General features: G+C 38.5%; 1 protein-coding gene across 1 annotated transcript; it reads left to right on the top strand.

Annotated features, from left to right (window-relative positions):
* The first annotated feature begins 12,697 nt into the window (after window positions 1-12,697).
* On the top strand, window positions 12,698-14,501 carry LOC139710508 (coiled-coil domain-containing protein 97-like). Its single transcript, XM_071622440.1, has 2 exons — window positions 12,698-13,379; window positions 13,732-14,501. Exons 1-2 carry the CDS (start codon window positions 12,698-12,700, stop codon window positions 14,151-14,153), a joined length of 1,104 nt encoding a protein of 367 aa, XP_071478541.1. The 3' UTR covers window positions 14,154-14,501.
* Window positions 14,502-17,158: the final 2,657 nt, after the last annotated feature.

Here is a 17,158-nt window from a genome sequence, read left to right as displayed (position 1 = left end):
ATGGGGTCACCCTGACCAATTTCATGACTCTGAATGGGTCATATCTGACCACATTCCGTGTCATTTCTGACCCGGAACGGTGTATGACCCCAACGGACCCAGTTCCGGGTCAGTTCTGACTCGGATGTTTTAAGAGTGTTGATGAGTAAATAATATGAAGCTAACAATATGTCATGATGACGTGTGACTGGTTGACGGTACATTGATGATCACGTGACATTGGGTGCGCCATTTAATAATGTATGGACTTGGTCGTGCACTATTCCTTGGGAATCATCCTTCATACTGTCAAATCCGGTGCATGCTCTATCACGCATTAACTATGGACATGCACTCCAAATGCCTAACCGTACTAAATGCAGTCATGCACTATCAAATTTTGTGATATGATAATATGACTTTGTTTATTCACCGTCACTGCATTTGCCTCGCCGAAGAAATTGGTGTATTTGTGGTAACAGTGATGTTACTACAGATAACTAAGTAACATTAATCAGTGTGTTTTTTTTCTGAGGGGTTCAAAATTTTACGATTAACAGTATGGAAAATGTATTCAGTTTAATGTAAAATCGGTAAATATGTACTGGATATAATCATTTGGGTAATCGAGTGCAGTAACAGGGAATATTATCATTATTGGGTTTTTTTTTTTTAATTTGCCTTGATTTAACCTCAGAATAGTGAATCAGATTCCCCTTGACAGAAACCATAATCATTTTAAGACATTTGAAGATAATGACTGCAAGCAGTCTGATGTAAAGATGAGTATTATTGAAAAAACGAAAACGCGCGCGTGCGTGTATACCATACTAAAAAAAAAAGCCAATGTGGCGCGCACCAATATTGATACTTTGTTCTCTCTACGGGTTCATGGTCCATTGTTATCTATACCTTGTTTCGGAGTTGCACCTTTTTTTAACGAAAGGACATTCTTTTTATCCGAGCCTAGACTTGAACGTTATATTGGTCATAGCTATTTTTATGCATTGCCTTTAAATACAGCCACAACATAGAATCATCCCGCTCCTTACCTGTGTCATAATCGTTGATTAGCGCCCCTCTAATTAAAATGAGGATCCCGTGGGTATGTGTGTGTGTGTGTGTGTGTGTGTGTCTTTGTGTGTGTGTCTGTGTGTGTGTGTGCGTGTGTGTGTGTGTGTGTGTGTGTGTGTGTGTGTGCAAGAGAGTGGTTATGAATTAAAAGGTCTCATGTCAGCCTTGATAATTCATCAAATAATATCACAACATTAATCGTTTCAACCTCAGTGCAACATGCATGAATGCTGTATGCTGCGGAATTGAGGCCGAAGTCATGTCAGACGCCGCGTCATGCAAAGAAAACACGTAGACAACCTCGTATGTGGGAAACAAACGGGTATTATATTTTCTTCTTCTTCTTTCTTCCTTTATTTCTTTCTGACATCGTCTGCTTGATTCTCCCTCTCCCTCCCCACTCCCGTCTCCATTTCCTTGTATCTCTTTCACTTACTGTATTGCATACTGTGTTCATAATTTTTGGATGTACCTATATACATTACTGTTATTGCTATTTATATTTCTCTATGTCTCGTGATTTTCCCACGTTTTCTTTCATACTGATATCATTATTTTGATTCAGACAAAACTGTATATTTATATACAAATTTAATATATATATATATATATATATATATATATATATATATATATATTATATACACACACACAATCTATTTTCGGGAAAAACCATGTAATCTATAGCTTACGTCATTATCACTCCTGAACGTCGATCGAACCATCTTTGTGTTTTTCGGAGAAAAAGTAGATGACGTCTTATCAATCATGTATTGATTAATCCATCATATTCTTATTATAACCAGTGTTAAGAAGTTTAGTAATTTGTGTTTCCCAGTGTTTCGTAACAATATCCGTCTTTCGATTTGCATGTCGATTTAGCCAGATTATACTTGAGTTTCTGATCACTGCGAGGTTCATCATTTGAATAAAACAGCACACGTGCATGTGTGATTCACACGTTCTTCTTCTTCTTGAAATGTTCAATCCATCATCCAGTGTATATTATGATATGTCCCCCCCCCCCAAAAAAAAAAAAAAAACAATCGGATTTCTGCATTGATAACTTTCAATGATAATAATTAAAAAAAATGAGTAAACTGTCTGAATTATATTTCAGGGTCTAAAATGTAACATCTTACCTATATTTTGCAGAAAACCCAATTCAATTTAGTTATTATTGCCACAGAGAAATGTTGATCATTGTAAAGCATGTCATGCAAGGTCTGTTTCTCCCAAGTTTACCACTTGGATGCTCTTGGACATGCACGATGGACAGAACTTGGAGGTAAGGGATTCCTGACATGCTCATCAAAGATCCTCATTTTTCTTTGGCCACTGAGCAAATCGGATAGGGTTTTCTGTAATATAGAGGTAATAAGTTATACACTGCAAAAACAGCGGTGTTAGATTTAACACCACTGGTGTTGAATCTAACACCGGCCGAACTTCAATAAAGGACCACACCATCTGGTGTTGAAGTAACACCGTCTCTGGTGTTAAAATATCCAACACCCATGGGTGTTAAAGGGTGTAAAAATATACCAACACCAGCCTCGGTGTTTTTTCAACACTTAAGAGAGTGTTAAGAAGTTGACACCATAATGGTGTTCATTTGACATCCCAACACCGGTTATGGTGTAAGTTCAACACCCGTGGTGTTAAAATATACCAACACCAGCTTTGGTGTTGCTTAGATTATTGATAAGTTGACACCACTTTGGTGTTCTTTTGACACCCTTTAACACCAATGACGGTGTAACTTCAACACTATTTGTTGTTAGAATCTATACCCCAACACCTGTCATGGTGTTATTCTAACACTTCAAAGTGTTATAAGTTTGCATTATTTGGTGTTTATTTGACACCACAGAAGTGTTGATTCAACGCTTCAGAGTGAGAAATAAATTCCAAGTGATGCCAACTTATTAACAATTTGAAGTGTCGATACCTCGACATCATTTCACACTCTCCACATTCAATCGCACAAAATAACACAGTAATGTAAGTAGGTGAAAGACAGTCACGTGCTACTAGGTTGATCAAAATATTTAATAAATTCTGTCTGTCTCAACAAAACACAATAATTCTATTACATGTAATGAAAGCCTCATCTCTGCAATATAAGTATCAAAATGGAATACCTTTGACCCTTTCAGTTGGTTCTTTGATTATCTATGCAAATGAGATACATTATGGCTATTGTAGGCTAAAACATCAAATTTAAATACTCACTCTGAATACCTTTGGCCTTCTTGGCACTATCAAGTTGAATTTTCAAATGAAATTGATACTAGTATTATATCTTCTTGGCTCTATCATTCAAATGTTCAAATTGAATTACCTACTCAGCTGTATAATTCAAATATTCAACATAGATCATCCAGTCTGGTTGTAAAATGTTAACATAAAAAAAAATAATACTCTTTCTTTTGATCAATGCTATTGCAAGTGACGATACAAGCATGTGAAATTCGGATCATTTAAATATTCAAATGACACACATAAGGCCTTCTTGGGCCAATATTTTCAACTCGAACTGGATGTAATTGATACCCCCACCTAAAACTTAGAGAGTTAGCTCAATTCACGATATTCTTGTATGCCTTTTGTTGAAAAAAAAAGTACAATGTAACAAAAGTTCTTACCATAGCAAGATTACTCAACAGTGAGATCAGTGTGCGACTCATTTTAAGATTACACTGGTTACATGAGCGAAACCTCAAGTCAAATGCTAGAAAACTGAGGGAGCTTACCCGATTCACAGTATTTTTTGTTTGATTTTCATTTTAAAAGATGGTTGCCATTACATTAGCACTCTGTGCAATATTTCAGGCCAGATGCTCAGAAACTGAGGGAGATTGCATAATCAACTGTTGTGTAAGTTTTTAATTTGAAAATGTCACTGCCATGATAACACTTTCTTTGACCGATACAAAAGATGACATTTGCACATTAGCGCACTGCAGTGGTCACGTGCCAAATTTCAAGTCAAATGCCTAAAACATGAGGGAGTTATGAGTCAATCACAATACAGTGTATCTTCGATTGCTTTGTATTAAAAAAAATAATAAGTTAGCATGGCAACGCATTGTTTAACATTGACGAGAAAAGTGTTTTGCACATCTAGAATTTATCTTGTCACAATATATAGGTGTCATATCTCAAGGTTATTGCTAAAAATTGAGAGAGTAAGCTCAATCCACTTGTAGTTTATACGATTCTCATTACAAAATACCATTAACTTGACAACATACTATTTGACAATGATGAAAAATAAAATTTGCACAGGTACATAATACAGTGGTCACATGTGCCAAATTTAAAGTCAAATGCTCAAAATCTGAGGAAGTTAGCTGAATCCACATCGTACTTGTGGATGATTTGTATGAAGATGCTGTTGCCATGGAAACAGATTTATGACCCCCACAAAAAGTGTCTTGCACGATAACATATCATCATAGTGACCATATGTATCAAATTCAAATTTAAATGCTGAAAAAAAAGAAACTAAGAGAGCAGCGTGATCCACACAATTTTGTATGATTTGTTTAAAAACTGCAATTGCCATGGCAACAGATTTCTGGACAATCAAATTTCAACAGAATTGATTTAAAACTGAGTAGCTTGATCCACATTCTGTATTTGTAATCTTTATGAAAATTTGATGTTACCATGGTAATGCATTACTCCATACTGACACATGTAAACTAGGACATGTAAAAATTACAAGGTCGTTGTTCAATGTCCCCTGGACTAAAGGTAATCACCTCCTCATCAAAAACTGTCATCGACTAATGAAGAGTACTGCTTCATCAACTGTATATCATCAGTCTCTATCTCGGTTCCTCCATAGAACTGGACTTGGAGTATCTTCACAGTTTCATTGTCACAATGATGATTCTTCAAGTGTCTTCTAAAACCATTGAACGAATCAAATTATGTCCATACACAGGCCCCCTGGGCGCAATTTATTGTTTGTCCATCACTCAGTCCATGCTCGTATGGCAAACAGTGAAAAAAAAGCAGTTTCAGTGGGAACTCCTAAAGAATGCATCACTTCATTATCTATTTGAAAGTTTAGATCTCGGTTCACGAACTCTGGGTAATTCCAAATGTCCAAAGGTTGATGAGAGGTTTTGCATACCGTAGACAAAACACATATTTAATGTGCTTTGAACAATGTGTCGAAGGCACTCTGAATGATATCACCAGGGCAGGGTAGTACCAAGTGGTCAACAATGAAGTAATACATGGTACACATGTATGTTATCCTTCTGACGTCCTCTGTCAAGCAAGCTGCATCTTCTGATCTTCAAGCAAGCAAGCTGCATCAAGAGCTGCATCTTCTTCTGCTCTCCCTCTTCAAGTGGTGATTAAAACTAGCATCAGGCTGAAAATGTAAGGAAACAATGAAAAACAAACAGACATTGTATGAATCTATTACAAATAAAAACTAGACAAATTTGACTGTGACCTTTATTTCGATTCCATAATGCAATTTGATAGACTCAGTCATACATAGGCTTAACACATTTTATTCACATTTATGATTATTTTAACAGATTTCAAGCTATCACACACATGGAGGGATGGACTACTCAAAACCATAACAATTCAGGCACCATTTCTTGGCAGAGGATAATAAATGGATCTTATTCCATTTTACTTAAAGATCACTATAATTTCACAATTAAAACTCACTTATACCTATTTTTTCTCAAAGAAGCTTTGAAATTTATCACTTTTCTCTTATTCGTGACTGATCAAAAAGCAACTTCAAAATTTTAGCCTACATATGGGGAAGACAATCTTTAAAGTTCAAGGATCGACTTTGAAGCATTCACGAGTAAAGTTCTCGTCGACATCAGGACATAACCCTGACAAAGGCAAGTGCGCAAAAATATTCACAACATCCAAAAAAAAAAGTTAACCTGTGAAACATTGAAAAGCAAGTGATCTTAATAAATTACATAGTCCAACAACACAAAAAAAAACCCCTGAAAATTTCCCTTGACCTCGAATTTCTTTTCTAATACAAAAACAGATCATAGAAAGTAGAAAATGCACAATCAATTAAACTCGTACAAAATCAATTTCATTTTCAGAATACAAAAGTACTGTGAGTTCTAATTGCCTGTCCAAAATGACTCATAAAGGCTTGTTCAGATATGATGAGACAAACTCCGGCAACATTTTAGTGCACAAATCAATGCGATATGAGATGGTAAAAAACAAACAAATAAACAGATCAAAATGCAACAAAACAAAACAAAAACACTGAGGCAAGTGGAATATATTTTGCCACACAGTGGCAAGAAGTTATGGTGCAATCAAACTCAAAAGTAAGTGAAGACACAATGTCATGAGTTTATCTTTATCTATTTTTTTTTTTTTTTTAGTCATGTGCATTCATTAACATAATGAAAGTGGCGTGGTTCGGCGCACCATATCTGAACACTAAAAATGTCAGGGGGTTTGTCGCATCATATTTGAACAAACCTTATAGTCATGTAGACTTACCTTTTGAAATCGGATAAGGTAGTCTATAGCCAAAGCCACAGAAATCTTGCACAATCCTTGCGCCCTGGTTCACAGGTGGAAGCAGATAGAGTACAAGAAGGATTTGCAGTTACTTACATTCTATGCTGTGTTGTAAGAAATGCATGTTATATACAATATATTCCATGACTCATTAACAAAGTATCCAGGTATCAACAGAAATTATAAGTGAATTGCACTGCATAATCAGGGAGCATTAAGTAAAACATATGATCCTTCATATAGGATGAACCCATGGGTTGTTGTGTGGCTTCTATAAAAAGAAAAAAAGACAAGAAAAAAAAAACTCTTCTTTATTTCATCAGCATCTCCAAAATAACAAAATTACATTACATATTGATTTGTGACTGCGAACTTTTATATTACAATTGAGTTTGGTGAAATCCATTCATCTGCCTTTGAAAAATCAAAGTCACAAGATATTTCCTTTTCATAATGAAGGGCTCCTGACCCTTGATTATTGACCTCATGACCCTCATCGACTCCAGGGAAACGTTTGATAAAATGTATTGTCAGATGCAAAGATTTCAGCTACTTATAAAAGTTGTCACCAATGACAAGTTTTGTGGAACGCCCCCTGGATTTACATAGCCTTACCAAGTTTCATTCACAGATGATTGTTTTCAACTTGCGGCATGATACACAAGAAACGATATTGGATGGATAGACATCTAGAACATAAAAAAGGGGCTTTCAAAACCTATAATATTGTGCATACCTTGACTGCTACCAGGTCTGGTGGTACACTATTTGATGATTGCTCCAAGTCTCATGAATCCACATCAGTTTTCCGCATGTGTTCTCCCAGCAAACTCAACAGCTTGACTGTGGTTTCTGAAGGCTTTCCTCTTGCTAGCTTGACAAGACCTTCCACCAAAAACTGGCCACTGCTCAAAAAAGCTTGGCATCGTTGCCTGGGAGGAGTGAGAAGTACTGTTCAACCTGCAAGTGTAAGGACCATGAACATGCATAATTATCAAGTGGCTACAAGTCCGCAAACTGTCAAACTGGTGCGCAAGGTGTGATGCACTGGCTTAGGATTCAAAGTACTGAACATCCACATAACTGCACTAGTGTATTTACTGTATACAAGTGCATGAAACAGATTTATCTTGTGTGCATGAAAGATTTGATCAGAACTGCAGAAAACAAAGGGTTTTGTTCAGGTGGCTTCAGATTAATTCAGTCGGTGATTCTATTATATATACCTACTTGAGATATGCTCATAATTTCAAGTTCGTTTTAATTAGCCATGGGGGGGGGGGGGGGGGATTAATATCCTGCTTCCAGGTATTCATCATCTTTATGCAGTGTACATTTATGCAAATATTATTTGAGGAGAAATGGAAAAATCAAATGCCATTTTGCAATTGATCTACTCTCATTTTCAAGGTTTTTTAGATAGATAATAAAAGGTCTTTTTGCAATTCTGTCATTTTCAAGATTCTCAAGTGCACTATTGCCAATATCATTAAGTGTGGCAATAACACAAGTATGGGGAAGAGGCATATTCCAGAAGGGATTTTTTTTTTTCAAGAGATTATTTCAACAAATACTACCATCAAAGTAGACGTAGTTCTACATGTATATTCCCTCACCTGAATCATGAAAAAAGTGATGATACATGTATTCCATTTTGACTCATTTGTGAAATTTAGGATCAGTTCTCAGACAGAGAACAACTGCCAGCTATTAATAGGGGCTGTGATTCTGTTTCTCGCTACCCTTGAACTCGCACCTTACAATTAGATCTAGTGCACTGTCTTAACCCGTTCCATACTGAATTCTGAAATCCTCATAGACTTAATACAGTGGCTAGCAGGTTCCAGTAGGAAAAGGGTTAACATGGACACGGTGGAAATACCGGTTTTACTGTACATGCATGTGACGTCATCAACTTTATAAGAGCATATTCTTATATGATGTAAATTTGTAAGCGGTTAGCAAACTCATAAACAGTAGTAGTCATATTAGAAACTAGTTAGTAGATTCTAACGTAAGATCCACGCGCAAACACTGGCGTCCTATATAGGCCCCTACGTTCCTACGTGTAGCTACTGAAAACATCACGTAACCTGTTGTGATAAACAAAAATCGGGTCGGGAGAACCCCCCACCCAGCCCCTTTAATCGGGTATTTACGCTGTTTTTAGAGCGATATTTGCTACTAGTACCTAGTACTATTAAATTTAAACCTAGTTCAGTTTGGACCTAGAACAGTTACAGTAGGCCCTACAAAAAATATAGTAGGCCTAGGGGCCTACCAGTATACCTACGAACATGTACAAACCTACGAACATGTACACACAAACATTGTTCGAACTTCGTCTTCGTGCACGTCAGTAGCGGGTCGGGTTCATTGGTTACAAATGATTTGCGCGCTAACAAAGATCCGCACCAGAGCCTCAGAGGTAAGAGAACTACATCAATAACAATACAAAATGCCACGGAACCTTTTATATTTAAAATTTGATGATACTTTTAAAATGCAATTATTGGACAAAGGAACCCTCAGCGAAATTCGGACTCAATGCACCACTGCAGCGCGTTGGTGTTATGGCCTATTATGTATGGCAAACACTATAGGCTACTTAGCTGCGCTACATACTATAGTATTATGTGCGTGCAAAGACAAAGTTGTCTATAATATGCGATGAAATCCGTGAAAATCATGCACATCGTTTATGATAGAAAATAACTGTTACAGGAAATAATTACCTTAAAAGATACTTATCCCTGCTGACAGACTTAGCAAAGTCACCATCATAGATTCAATGTCATTTTTAGCCCCAGACGACATCGAAAACCTGACTATCGCGATGACAGACGTTGACGACTCCGCGCCACAGCAACAAATTTCAGGCATTGGCATGTGTAACCAATGAGATCATCGGACTGCGAACACGTGATCTTCTCTGGTGGACAACTAACACCGATACGGTGTTATTAGTGAAAACCCCCTTTTCATGACAAAACTATAACACCAGTTGGGTGTCATTTTAACACCGAGAATCTAACACCCAATGAATGAGAGAATGTTGGTGTTAAATTAACACCGAAGGGTGTCAAATTGTGTCAATTTAACACCAAATTTAACACCCACAGTTTGACACCCGGTTGGTGTTACACTTTTAACACCGCATTTTTTGCAGTGTAGTTTCATACCCTGAAACTCTATTTGGACTGATTCACTATTTTTAAAGTTATCGTTGCGGGAGGTCCCGTTGTATTTTATTCAATTTGTTTTTTGACATACGGAATAGTCGTACGCAGGTCTGGTGTGGTGTATGTACAGTGTTGACTTTAAAAACATTTCTACGTCATTCCTATGTACAGGTAAAAACAATGTTTCCCAGATTAACGAAGCATGCAGGATACACTCTGCACCTCCTGCTTGGAGAGGTTTGCAGAGGTGGCGGTGACTAATTTGATAGGGCGGTGAGTTGACTCAGTCGGTCCCGCGTCTGCAGACTTTGCCCCAAGCGACCCGGGTTCGATACCCCTAGTCTCACTGAGCAATGCTGTGTGTAATCATACTGTCCCCTTTACTCTGGCCCTCGGATGAGACATAAAACGGAGGTCCCGTGTTTGAGAGAGAGTTAGAACTCATGCACTTAAAAGATCCCGCTTTATTCATTCATCGCAAAGAGCAGGGTGTTTAACCCGGTAAAATGGTCCCGCCTCGCATCTATCAACTGGACCCCATGGAAGACCAGCTTAGAATAACTGAATATGGGCTATCCAGCCATCTTCTCAGATGGAAAATGAACAAACAAACAAACAAACAAACAAACAAACAAACAAACTAGTTCTATTCCGGCAGGGTGTTGCATAACATAATAAGTATCTGGGAAGAAGAATCTCTCCTAGAGAAGAGCCCCTGCAAAAGGTATCTGGAATCATCTAAACACATTGGAGTAACACACTTGGTTCCATCGAGTGTTGGTGTTGCATTGCATTTGAGCTTCTCCACGTAATGTATTGGAAAGTTGCTGAAATGAAATTAAAGTGTGTTGTAAGGGCTTCGATCTGTATGGTTGACTTCGTGGGTTTGGAGAAGGACAAAGTGGGGGAAAAAAGGTGGCTTCAAAACTTTTTGCTTGCTGAAATCGGGTAAGCTCTTTTTCTCGTTGTTCCAAAACACTTGCCCGACTTTGAATTTCACTTGCCCTGATGGACAATCAGGCAAGCGCTTGTGTATCACCTAGCAAATTTACCCCCCCCCCCCCCGACAAAGTTACCCCCGGATGCGTTTTTTTTAAGACGGCACAGATTGGGGCATCGCGCGTGTTAAACCTATGGGAAAAACGTTGGGTTAGGGTTTTTGGTTATGGTTATGGTTAGGGTTAGGGTTAGGGTTGGGGTTAGGGTTAGGGTTAGGGTTAGGGTTTGATGGTTAGGGTTAGGATTAGGATTAGGGTTAGGTTTAGGGATAGGGTCCCCGATAGATTTTTAGTTTCCCCAATCTGTGCCGTCTAAAAAAAGCACGCCCCCCCCCCCCCCCCCCCCGGATAAATGGCCTTCTGTGGTAGTAGTGATAGGGTTAGAATAAAGATTAGGGTTAATAATTAAGGTTTGAGGTTAGAATTAGGGGTTAGGGTTAGGATTAGGTTCAGGATTAGGATTAGGCTTACTATAGTGTATAGAGCCAGGGGTCTGGGGTAAATGTCCAAGGGGTGTGCCAGTAGTTGTCCCAGAACCCCACTGATGTCAACCCTCTAACCCCTCGGGATCGAGATCAGTCAGGTGGTCCGCTCTCGCATTCAGCTCTCCGCACAGGTACAGGTGGTACAACGTCGGCCGTCGCCGATCGCATAAACGTGAACGATGAACGTAACTGCAATACTGCATACTGGGAAACATACTAGACCTAGGCGGTGGTGAATGCCAACAAGCACCAATTTGTCATGCACCGTCTTCTGTAAGTCGTGGCATGGAGTAACGAGGTAGGTATCAACTGTCGTAGTACAGCCTTGTATTTTTACCGAAAATTATCCTCAACGGTCTCACATGAATCATTATCAAATATCAAAGTAACGTAAACATGGCCTCATCACCTCTGCCTCAGTCCCATGTGTTGATAATGGCGTTACATTAAGCCAGCACATAATTGATAATTTCGTGTAAAACTGTAGGACAACCTTCAAACAAACAACTCAGACTTTTCTAGCCACATTTTCTTTTTTGTTACTAATGCCAAATGGTTGGAACGAACAAGTATATCACTCATGCATGTTCAATCTGCCACTAACACAGTTATTTTGAATGAAATGATTTAAAAATAGCAGCAAGGACCAGGTTTTAAATCAGAATAGCATGATTCTAGAAGGACAAACTGGAGAGTGGAGTGAGGCGACTTATTGCTTGAGACGGTAGTGAGGTCAAGTTGCATCTAGACAAAATTGTCACCTAGAAGACTTTAGAGTTACCACTTTTTATGTGGCATGTCTGCAGTGTGAATAACCGAGTGAGTCATGTTATGTGGATGAATTCAGACTTCGTCTTCATATACCACTCACACAGAGTGCAGTGTAATTTATGGATAAAAGGGATAGGCCTACATTTGATCTTGTCATGTGATATAAACTTCAGTGTTGTAGTTTATTGTGTAATCTAGCTACTCTAGGCATTAATTTAAATAATTTATTTTTGTGAATAAGGAAAATATGAAAGTGAAACTGATAACATTTCTATGTTTGAATTATTTTGAAAGTAAAATGGTGTGCAGTGTGCAGGTATTCAACAGTCAAATAAGTAGACAAACCTGTCAGTGTCATTGGCCTGAATGTGTGTGCTGTTGTTTTGAGTTTGTACTACATTTTTGCTCTTTCACTTTTTATTTTGAAAAGAATCCTCGCCATTGAAGCCATTTCATATTTACTATTTTCACATCAAAGTGATCATTATCTTCATTATCCTCACACAAATCAATTTTTTCTTTTCCTGAAGTCAACTCCATGTGCTGCGCATTATGCTTCCTAGACCATGCCTTGTACATTCTACAGTCTTTTCTTTCTTTCATACAGATTATACCATATACAGATTTGTTGAAGACAGTGGCACTCAAGAGAAATCAGCATATAATGACAGTCATGGATATGGATACAGCAAATGAAGAATGCATGAAGACTGAGGTTGCTGCAGACCCTGTAACATTAGATACCAAGCGAATGTTTGAAAATATTGCATTGAGTAAAGCTCGCATTAAGAATCAGCAGCTTGATGAGGAGGAACTCCCTACTCATGATAGAGAAAAGATTCTGGAAGACCTGTTCAAGCGTAATCCTGCCGTCTTCCTGGAAAGATTCCATCAATACCTTTGTGAGGATGACATTCCCTGCTTTGACCACGTGTCTGCTGTCTATGAGGTTCAGTTCTATTTGAAGGAAGCTCGAAAGAGACTGAGTGCAGGCAAAGCTTCTGTGCTGGTAAAGAACAGACGCTATGAGGCCCTGAAGAAACTAGAGAGTGAGGGATCGTACTTCAGTGATGACGAGATGCGGTCGAGAGATCCTCTGATGTATGAACAACTTGTTGGACAGTACTTGACAGATGAGGAATTCAATGACACAAGGGCAAAGATTGACCCTTCAGACTTAAGATTATCAACAATCCTCACAACATTCATAGCTGAGCAGGAAACAAAGGCATTGCTGAAAAGACAGCAAGATTTAGAGGACGCTGCTGAGGAGGAAGAGGAGGACGAGGATGAGGATGAAGAGGATGAGGAGGAAGATAAAGCAGATGATGAGATGGAGATTTCAGGTATTGTGTCAATGTTTCAACTGCATGGTATTTATTTTTAATAGCCAGGTGTCAGCTTTGGGAAGTTGGCTGGTACATTGAATGTACAGCAGCATATTAATTCTTTTGCCATACAATGATGTCTTGTCAAGGGTGGCAACATTAATATCAAGTCACAAGAAACTATGATGTTGCTAGAAACTAGAAACACCATAGTTAGTTACACCATAAATTTCTGCCTTTCCAGTAAGTGAAAATAGTGCATACTGTGTAAAGAAGGCCAAATGTTGGACATGAACTATTGTGCAGTAAGTGTTACACATGATTATTAGTGATGTGTCAGTAATTTGTTTGATAAATTTGTCTCCTATAGGACAAAAGATTCTGCACACAAAGAACAAATCCCCGAGAGAGGTAGATGAGAACAGCAGTGAAGATGATGAAGAGGAGGCCATGGATGAGGGTGGTGCATCTTCCAGTTGCCATCGGCAACCGACTCCAGCCACTGAGGAAGAGAAGGCCTTGCTGAGAGAGGAATTCCTCAGCCACATGAGGGAGAGGTTCTTGAGTGGTGAGGACAAGGACTTTGACTACGGAGCTGTTGATAGCAATGTGGAGTATGACTCCCTCGCCATACGTGGCTGGGATGAGGAAGAAAAGTATTTTGACGAGGAGAGCCCTCATGATACGGAGGAGGAAGCCAGTAGACAGGTCTTGAGCAGTGCCAGAACAGACAGTGACAATGATGTGGATGATTATGAAAAGTGGACTCCACAATCAGATGTGATAAGATAATGCAGGTGTGAAATAGGGCCGGAGGGATTGTTTACTGTCTTACCTCCTCAAGAACATCACACCAATACTGTTTTGCACCAAGGACTGTGTGATTTGGGACAATCAGCTGTTTGAAAGACTGGATGATAGCCCATAATCAAGATCTAAGACACATCAAATGTCTCAAGATTAATCCCAGTGTTTAAAATGATATCAGAAGAAAATCAATTTTAAATGATGGGAACAATAACAGCAAAATTGTCATATCTTAAAGCTAGCGCATGGTTCTTCAAAATAAAACCCTTTTGTCAGGAGAATTCGCCCCAAAGACAAGATTTATTTTCTTTTGTTTCTCAGTAGAAATAGTGTAGGAACAATACCAGATCAACACACTGTAAAAAGATCAGCACAAACTTGTGCTGATTCAAGTGTGTTGTTTGATTTCAAAAGTTGTGAAGCTTGTGACATACAATGTACAGAACCAGTGAGGGGTTTTACTCTTTTAACATTACAGTTATATGACTTTGATGGCTGCTACATGTTAAAGTACCAATCAGATGCCATGTTTTAAAGGATATGTGACATCCATTACATGTTGGCCTCTAGTAATGTGAATAGGTCTACAAATCACAGATTTTCAATCAAAATCTTGATTTTGATCTTGATCAAAATATGTATCACAGATTCTTAATCATTTAATTTTTCATTTTTTGTGCATCCGCAAAACTCTTCCCCTCGAAAAACAACTGCTGTGCCCTTTCTGGTGCCATCAACCATAAAGTCAGCTGAAGTAAGCCTTCTTTGGTCTGATATTGTGCATTTTACTTTGCCTAATGCACAACCTCACAATAGCAAGACAGGTCTCATATACTGCACTTCAAATATATGATAGTCATTGCTATGTTCCAGACTTCAGAGTATTGAAGGAGAGTTGTTCAATTGTACCAGGGAGGTGGGAAGGTACAGGGAAACCCCATTATGACAAGGTCTCTGAGATTGCCGATTTTAGGTGAATTTTTAGATTGTTTCTGCTTTCCCTTTAAAACGCCTCCCCTTCCACCTCGTGCAAAATTTAGTCCCACTGCACGAGTACAGACCATTCTCTACTTGTTTTCTTCAACATCCCACACATTCATAAATGTGGTCCATGCCAGCTCTGGAAAGAAGTACAGAAATGGCAACTTTTTTTTTTCATGAAAAGTGAATGGTGCAGTCAGGAACTAGGTGTGATCAGTTAAAATTATTCACAGTAAGTGATTTAGTGCAAGCTTATAACTGATTGAGTGCCTCTGCCAAAGTATGTACAGTGTATATCGCAATGCCAGAGGAGTGCCATAGTGCATAAGTGGAAGTAAATGTAAAGGGATGATGTCAGAGTGCACTATCTAAAAAATGTTAACAAATATTGCAGTGACAGCATGCAGTGTGAACAATTGATAGAAAGAAAAAAAAAATCTTTGTAAGTTGTATAGGCCTGCACATGCATGTACAAATGTGGTAAATGAATATGAGACTTCTGTGGATTTTGAGGTAAAGACATAAAACCCAATTATCTGTGGGCTTTATTGTATAGAAATCAAAGATAAAAACTTTTCAGATTTGTTTTTTTATTATTATTCTACCGCTTCACACCTGATAGTACATTGTATCTTGGGGGTCATTCTACCATTTCACGCCTGATAGGATCTTGGGGGTTACATTTAATCACTTGAAAGAATGTTTTGTACATTCAGTGATAATTTTGATTGGAGTAGTCATTTTTGTGAAGTTGTAAAACAAGGGCCTTACACAGAGTGCTCAAAGTTTAAATGTTTTTGGCAAAAGGTGTAGTTGTACATTGCACCATTAAATGTATTTCTGGAGAATTATGTACCAATATATTGCCTCTACAAGGGCTGGCAGTTCTTGAAATGTCACAGGACAAGGCAAAATTTTGATTATGATGCAGACTTCCCTAAAAGTTGCAATTTTAGGATATAAATGACAAGTCTTCTTCATCTTGTGGGGTGTCACATGCCTAGTTGATACTGTTAGCCGACTATTGCTAGTCTCCTGGGTCGGACAATGAGGAGTCAGAATCTTCAGCCTGTTCTGTGTTTATTTTGGACAGACCACTTCACCAGGTTTGCACCCTGCTTTTTAGTTGCAATGAATGATTGAAGCAGGATCTTGTATGTGCATGGGTTCTCACGCACTGGAGCTCCATTTTACGTTCTTTCCGAGGGACAGAGTGTTTTAACTCTCACTAGAGGGGATGGCATGATAACACACAACCTTGCTTAGCGAAACTCAGTTGGACTCGCACCCTTGCCATTTGATTGCTAGGCAGACACCCTACAGACAGAATCACCACACCACCCTATAATCACAAGTTATACGAGTCATATACAAACCAGTGAGAACAATGGTAACATTACATGTATCTGTCCTTGATGATTCCACAGACATCATGTTATGTTGTATAACAACCACTTGTGGTTGCCATGGAGATGTGACATACCGGTAATACTGGCTTTGAAAAGAAAAGAAAACCAATACTCTTTTGATGCCAAACAGACGAGTGTAAGATCTCAGAAAATTGTGCTTTCAGAAGTTGATGGAATATATTAATGAAGTGAATGTATGATAACATATGATGCAGCATCTTAGGGAAATTTGAGACTTGGAAGATTGTGAGATCTGTCCTAACTAGTTCAAAATTCTGTTGAGATAATCCTCTTGTACTGTATCTAACAGATTGTGTGATTAAAATGTCCTGCATGTTTGTCTGCACAGCATTCGCGCTTTTGTCATTTTTTTTTTTTTTTGTGGTAACAGTCAGGGGCGTATCCAGGAATTCTGTAAAGGGGGGGACACATGGAGCGTATCCAGGAATTCCGTAAGGGGGGTGGGGGCACATGCTCCCCCTCCATTTTTTTCTTTTTATTTCTTTTGTTAACAAAAAATAAAGGGGGCCCCCGCCCCCCTTTAGATCCACCACTGACAGTGTTCATACATGAATATCAATAATTAATATTTGATAAGGA

The sequence above is a fragment of the Diadema antillarum genome, unplaced genomic scaffold, assembly GCF_040938485.1.
Source record: "Diadema antillarum isolate AM-2024a unplaced genomic scaffold, OU_Dant_1.0 seq00001536_RagTag, whole genome shotgun sequence".
NCBI lineage: Eukaryota > Metazoa > Echinodermata > Echinoidea > Diadematoida > Diadematidae > Diadema > Diadema antillarum.
The sequence above is the reverse complement of the archived record's forward strand: the minus strand, read 5'-3'. Positions and strand labels throughout refer to the sequence as shown.

Excerpts from the sequence above, each read along its gene's own strand:
- LOC139710508 (XM_071622440.1), top strand. The coding sequence starts at position 12,698 with ATGACAGTCATGGATATGGATACAGCAAATGAAGAATGCATGAAGACT. Across the intron at positions 13,380-13,731 it reads TGATGAGATGGAGATTTCAG|GACAAAAGATTCTGCACACA; the intron begins GTATTGTGTCAA and ends TGTCTCCTATAG.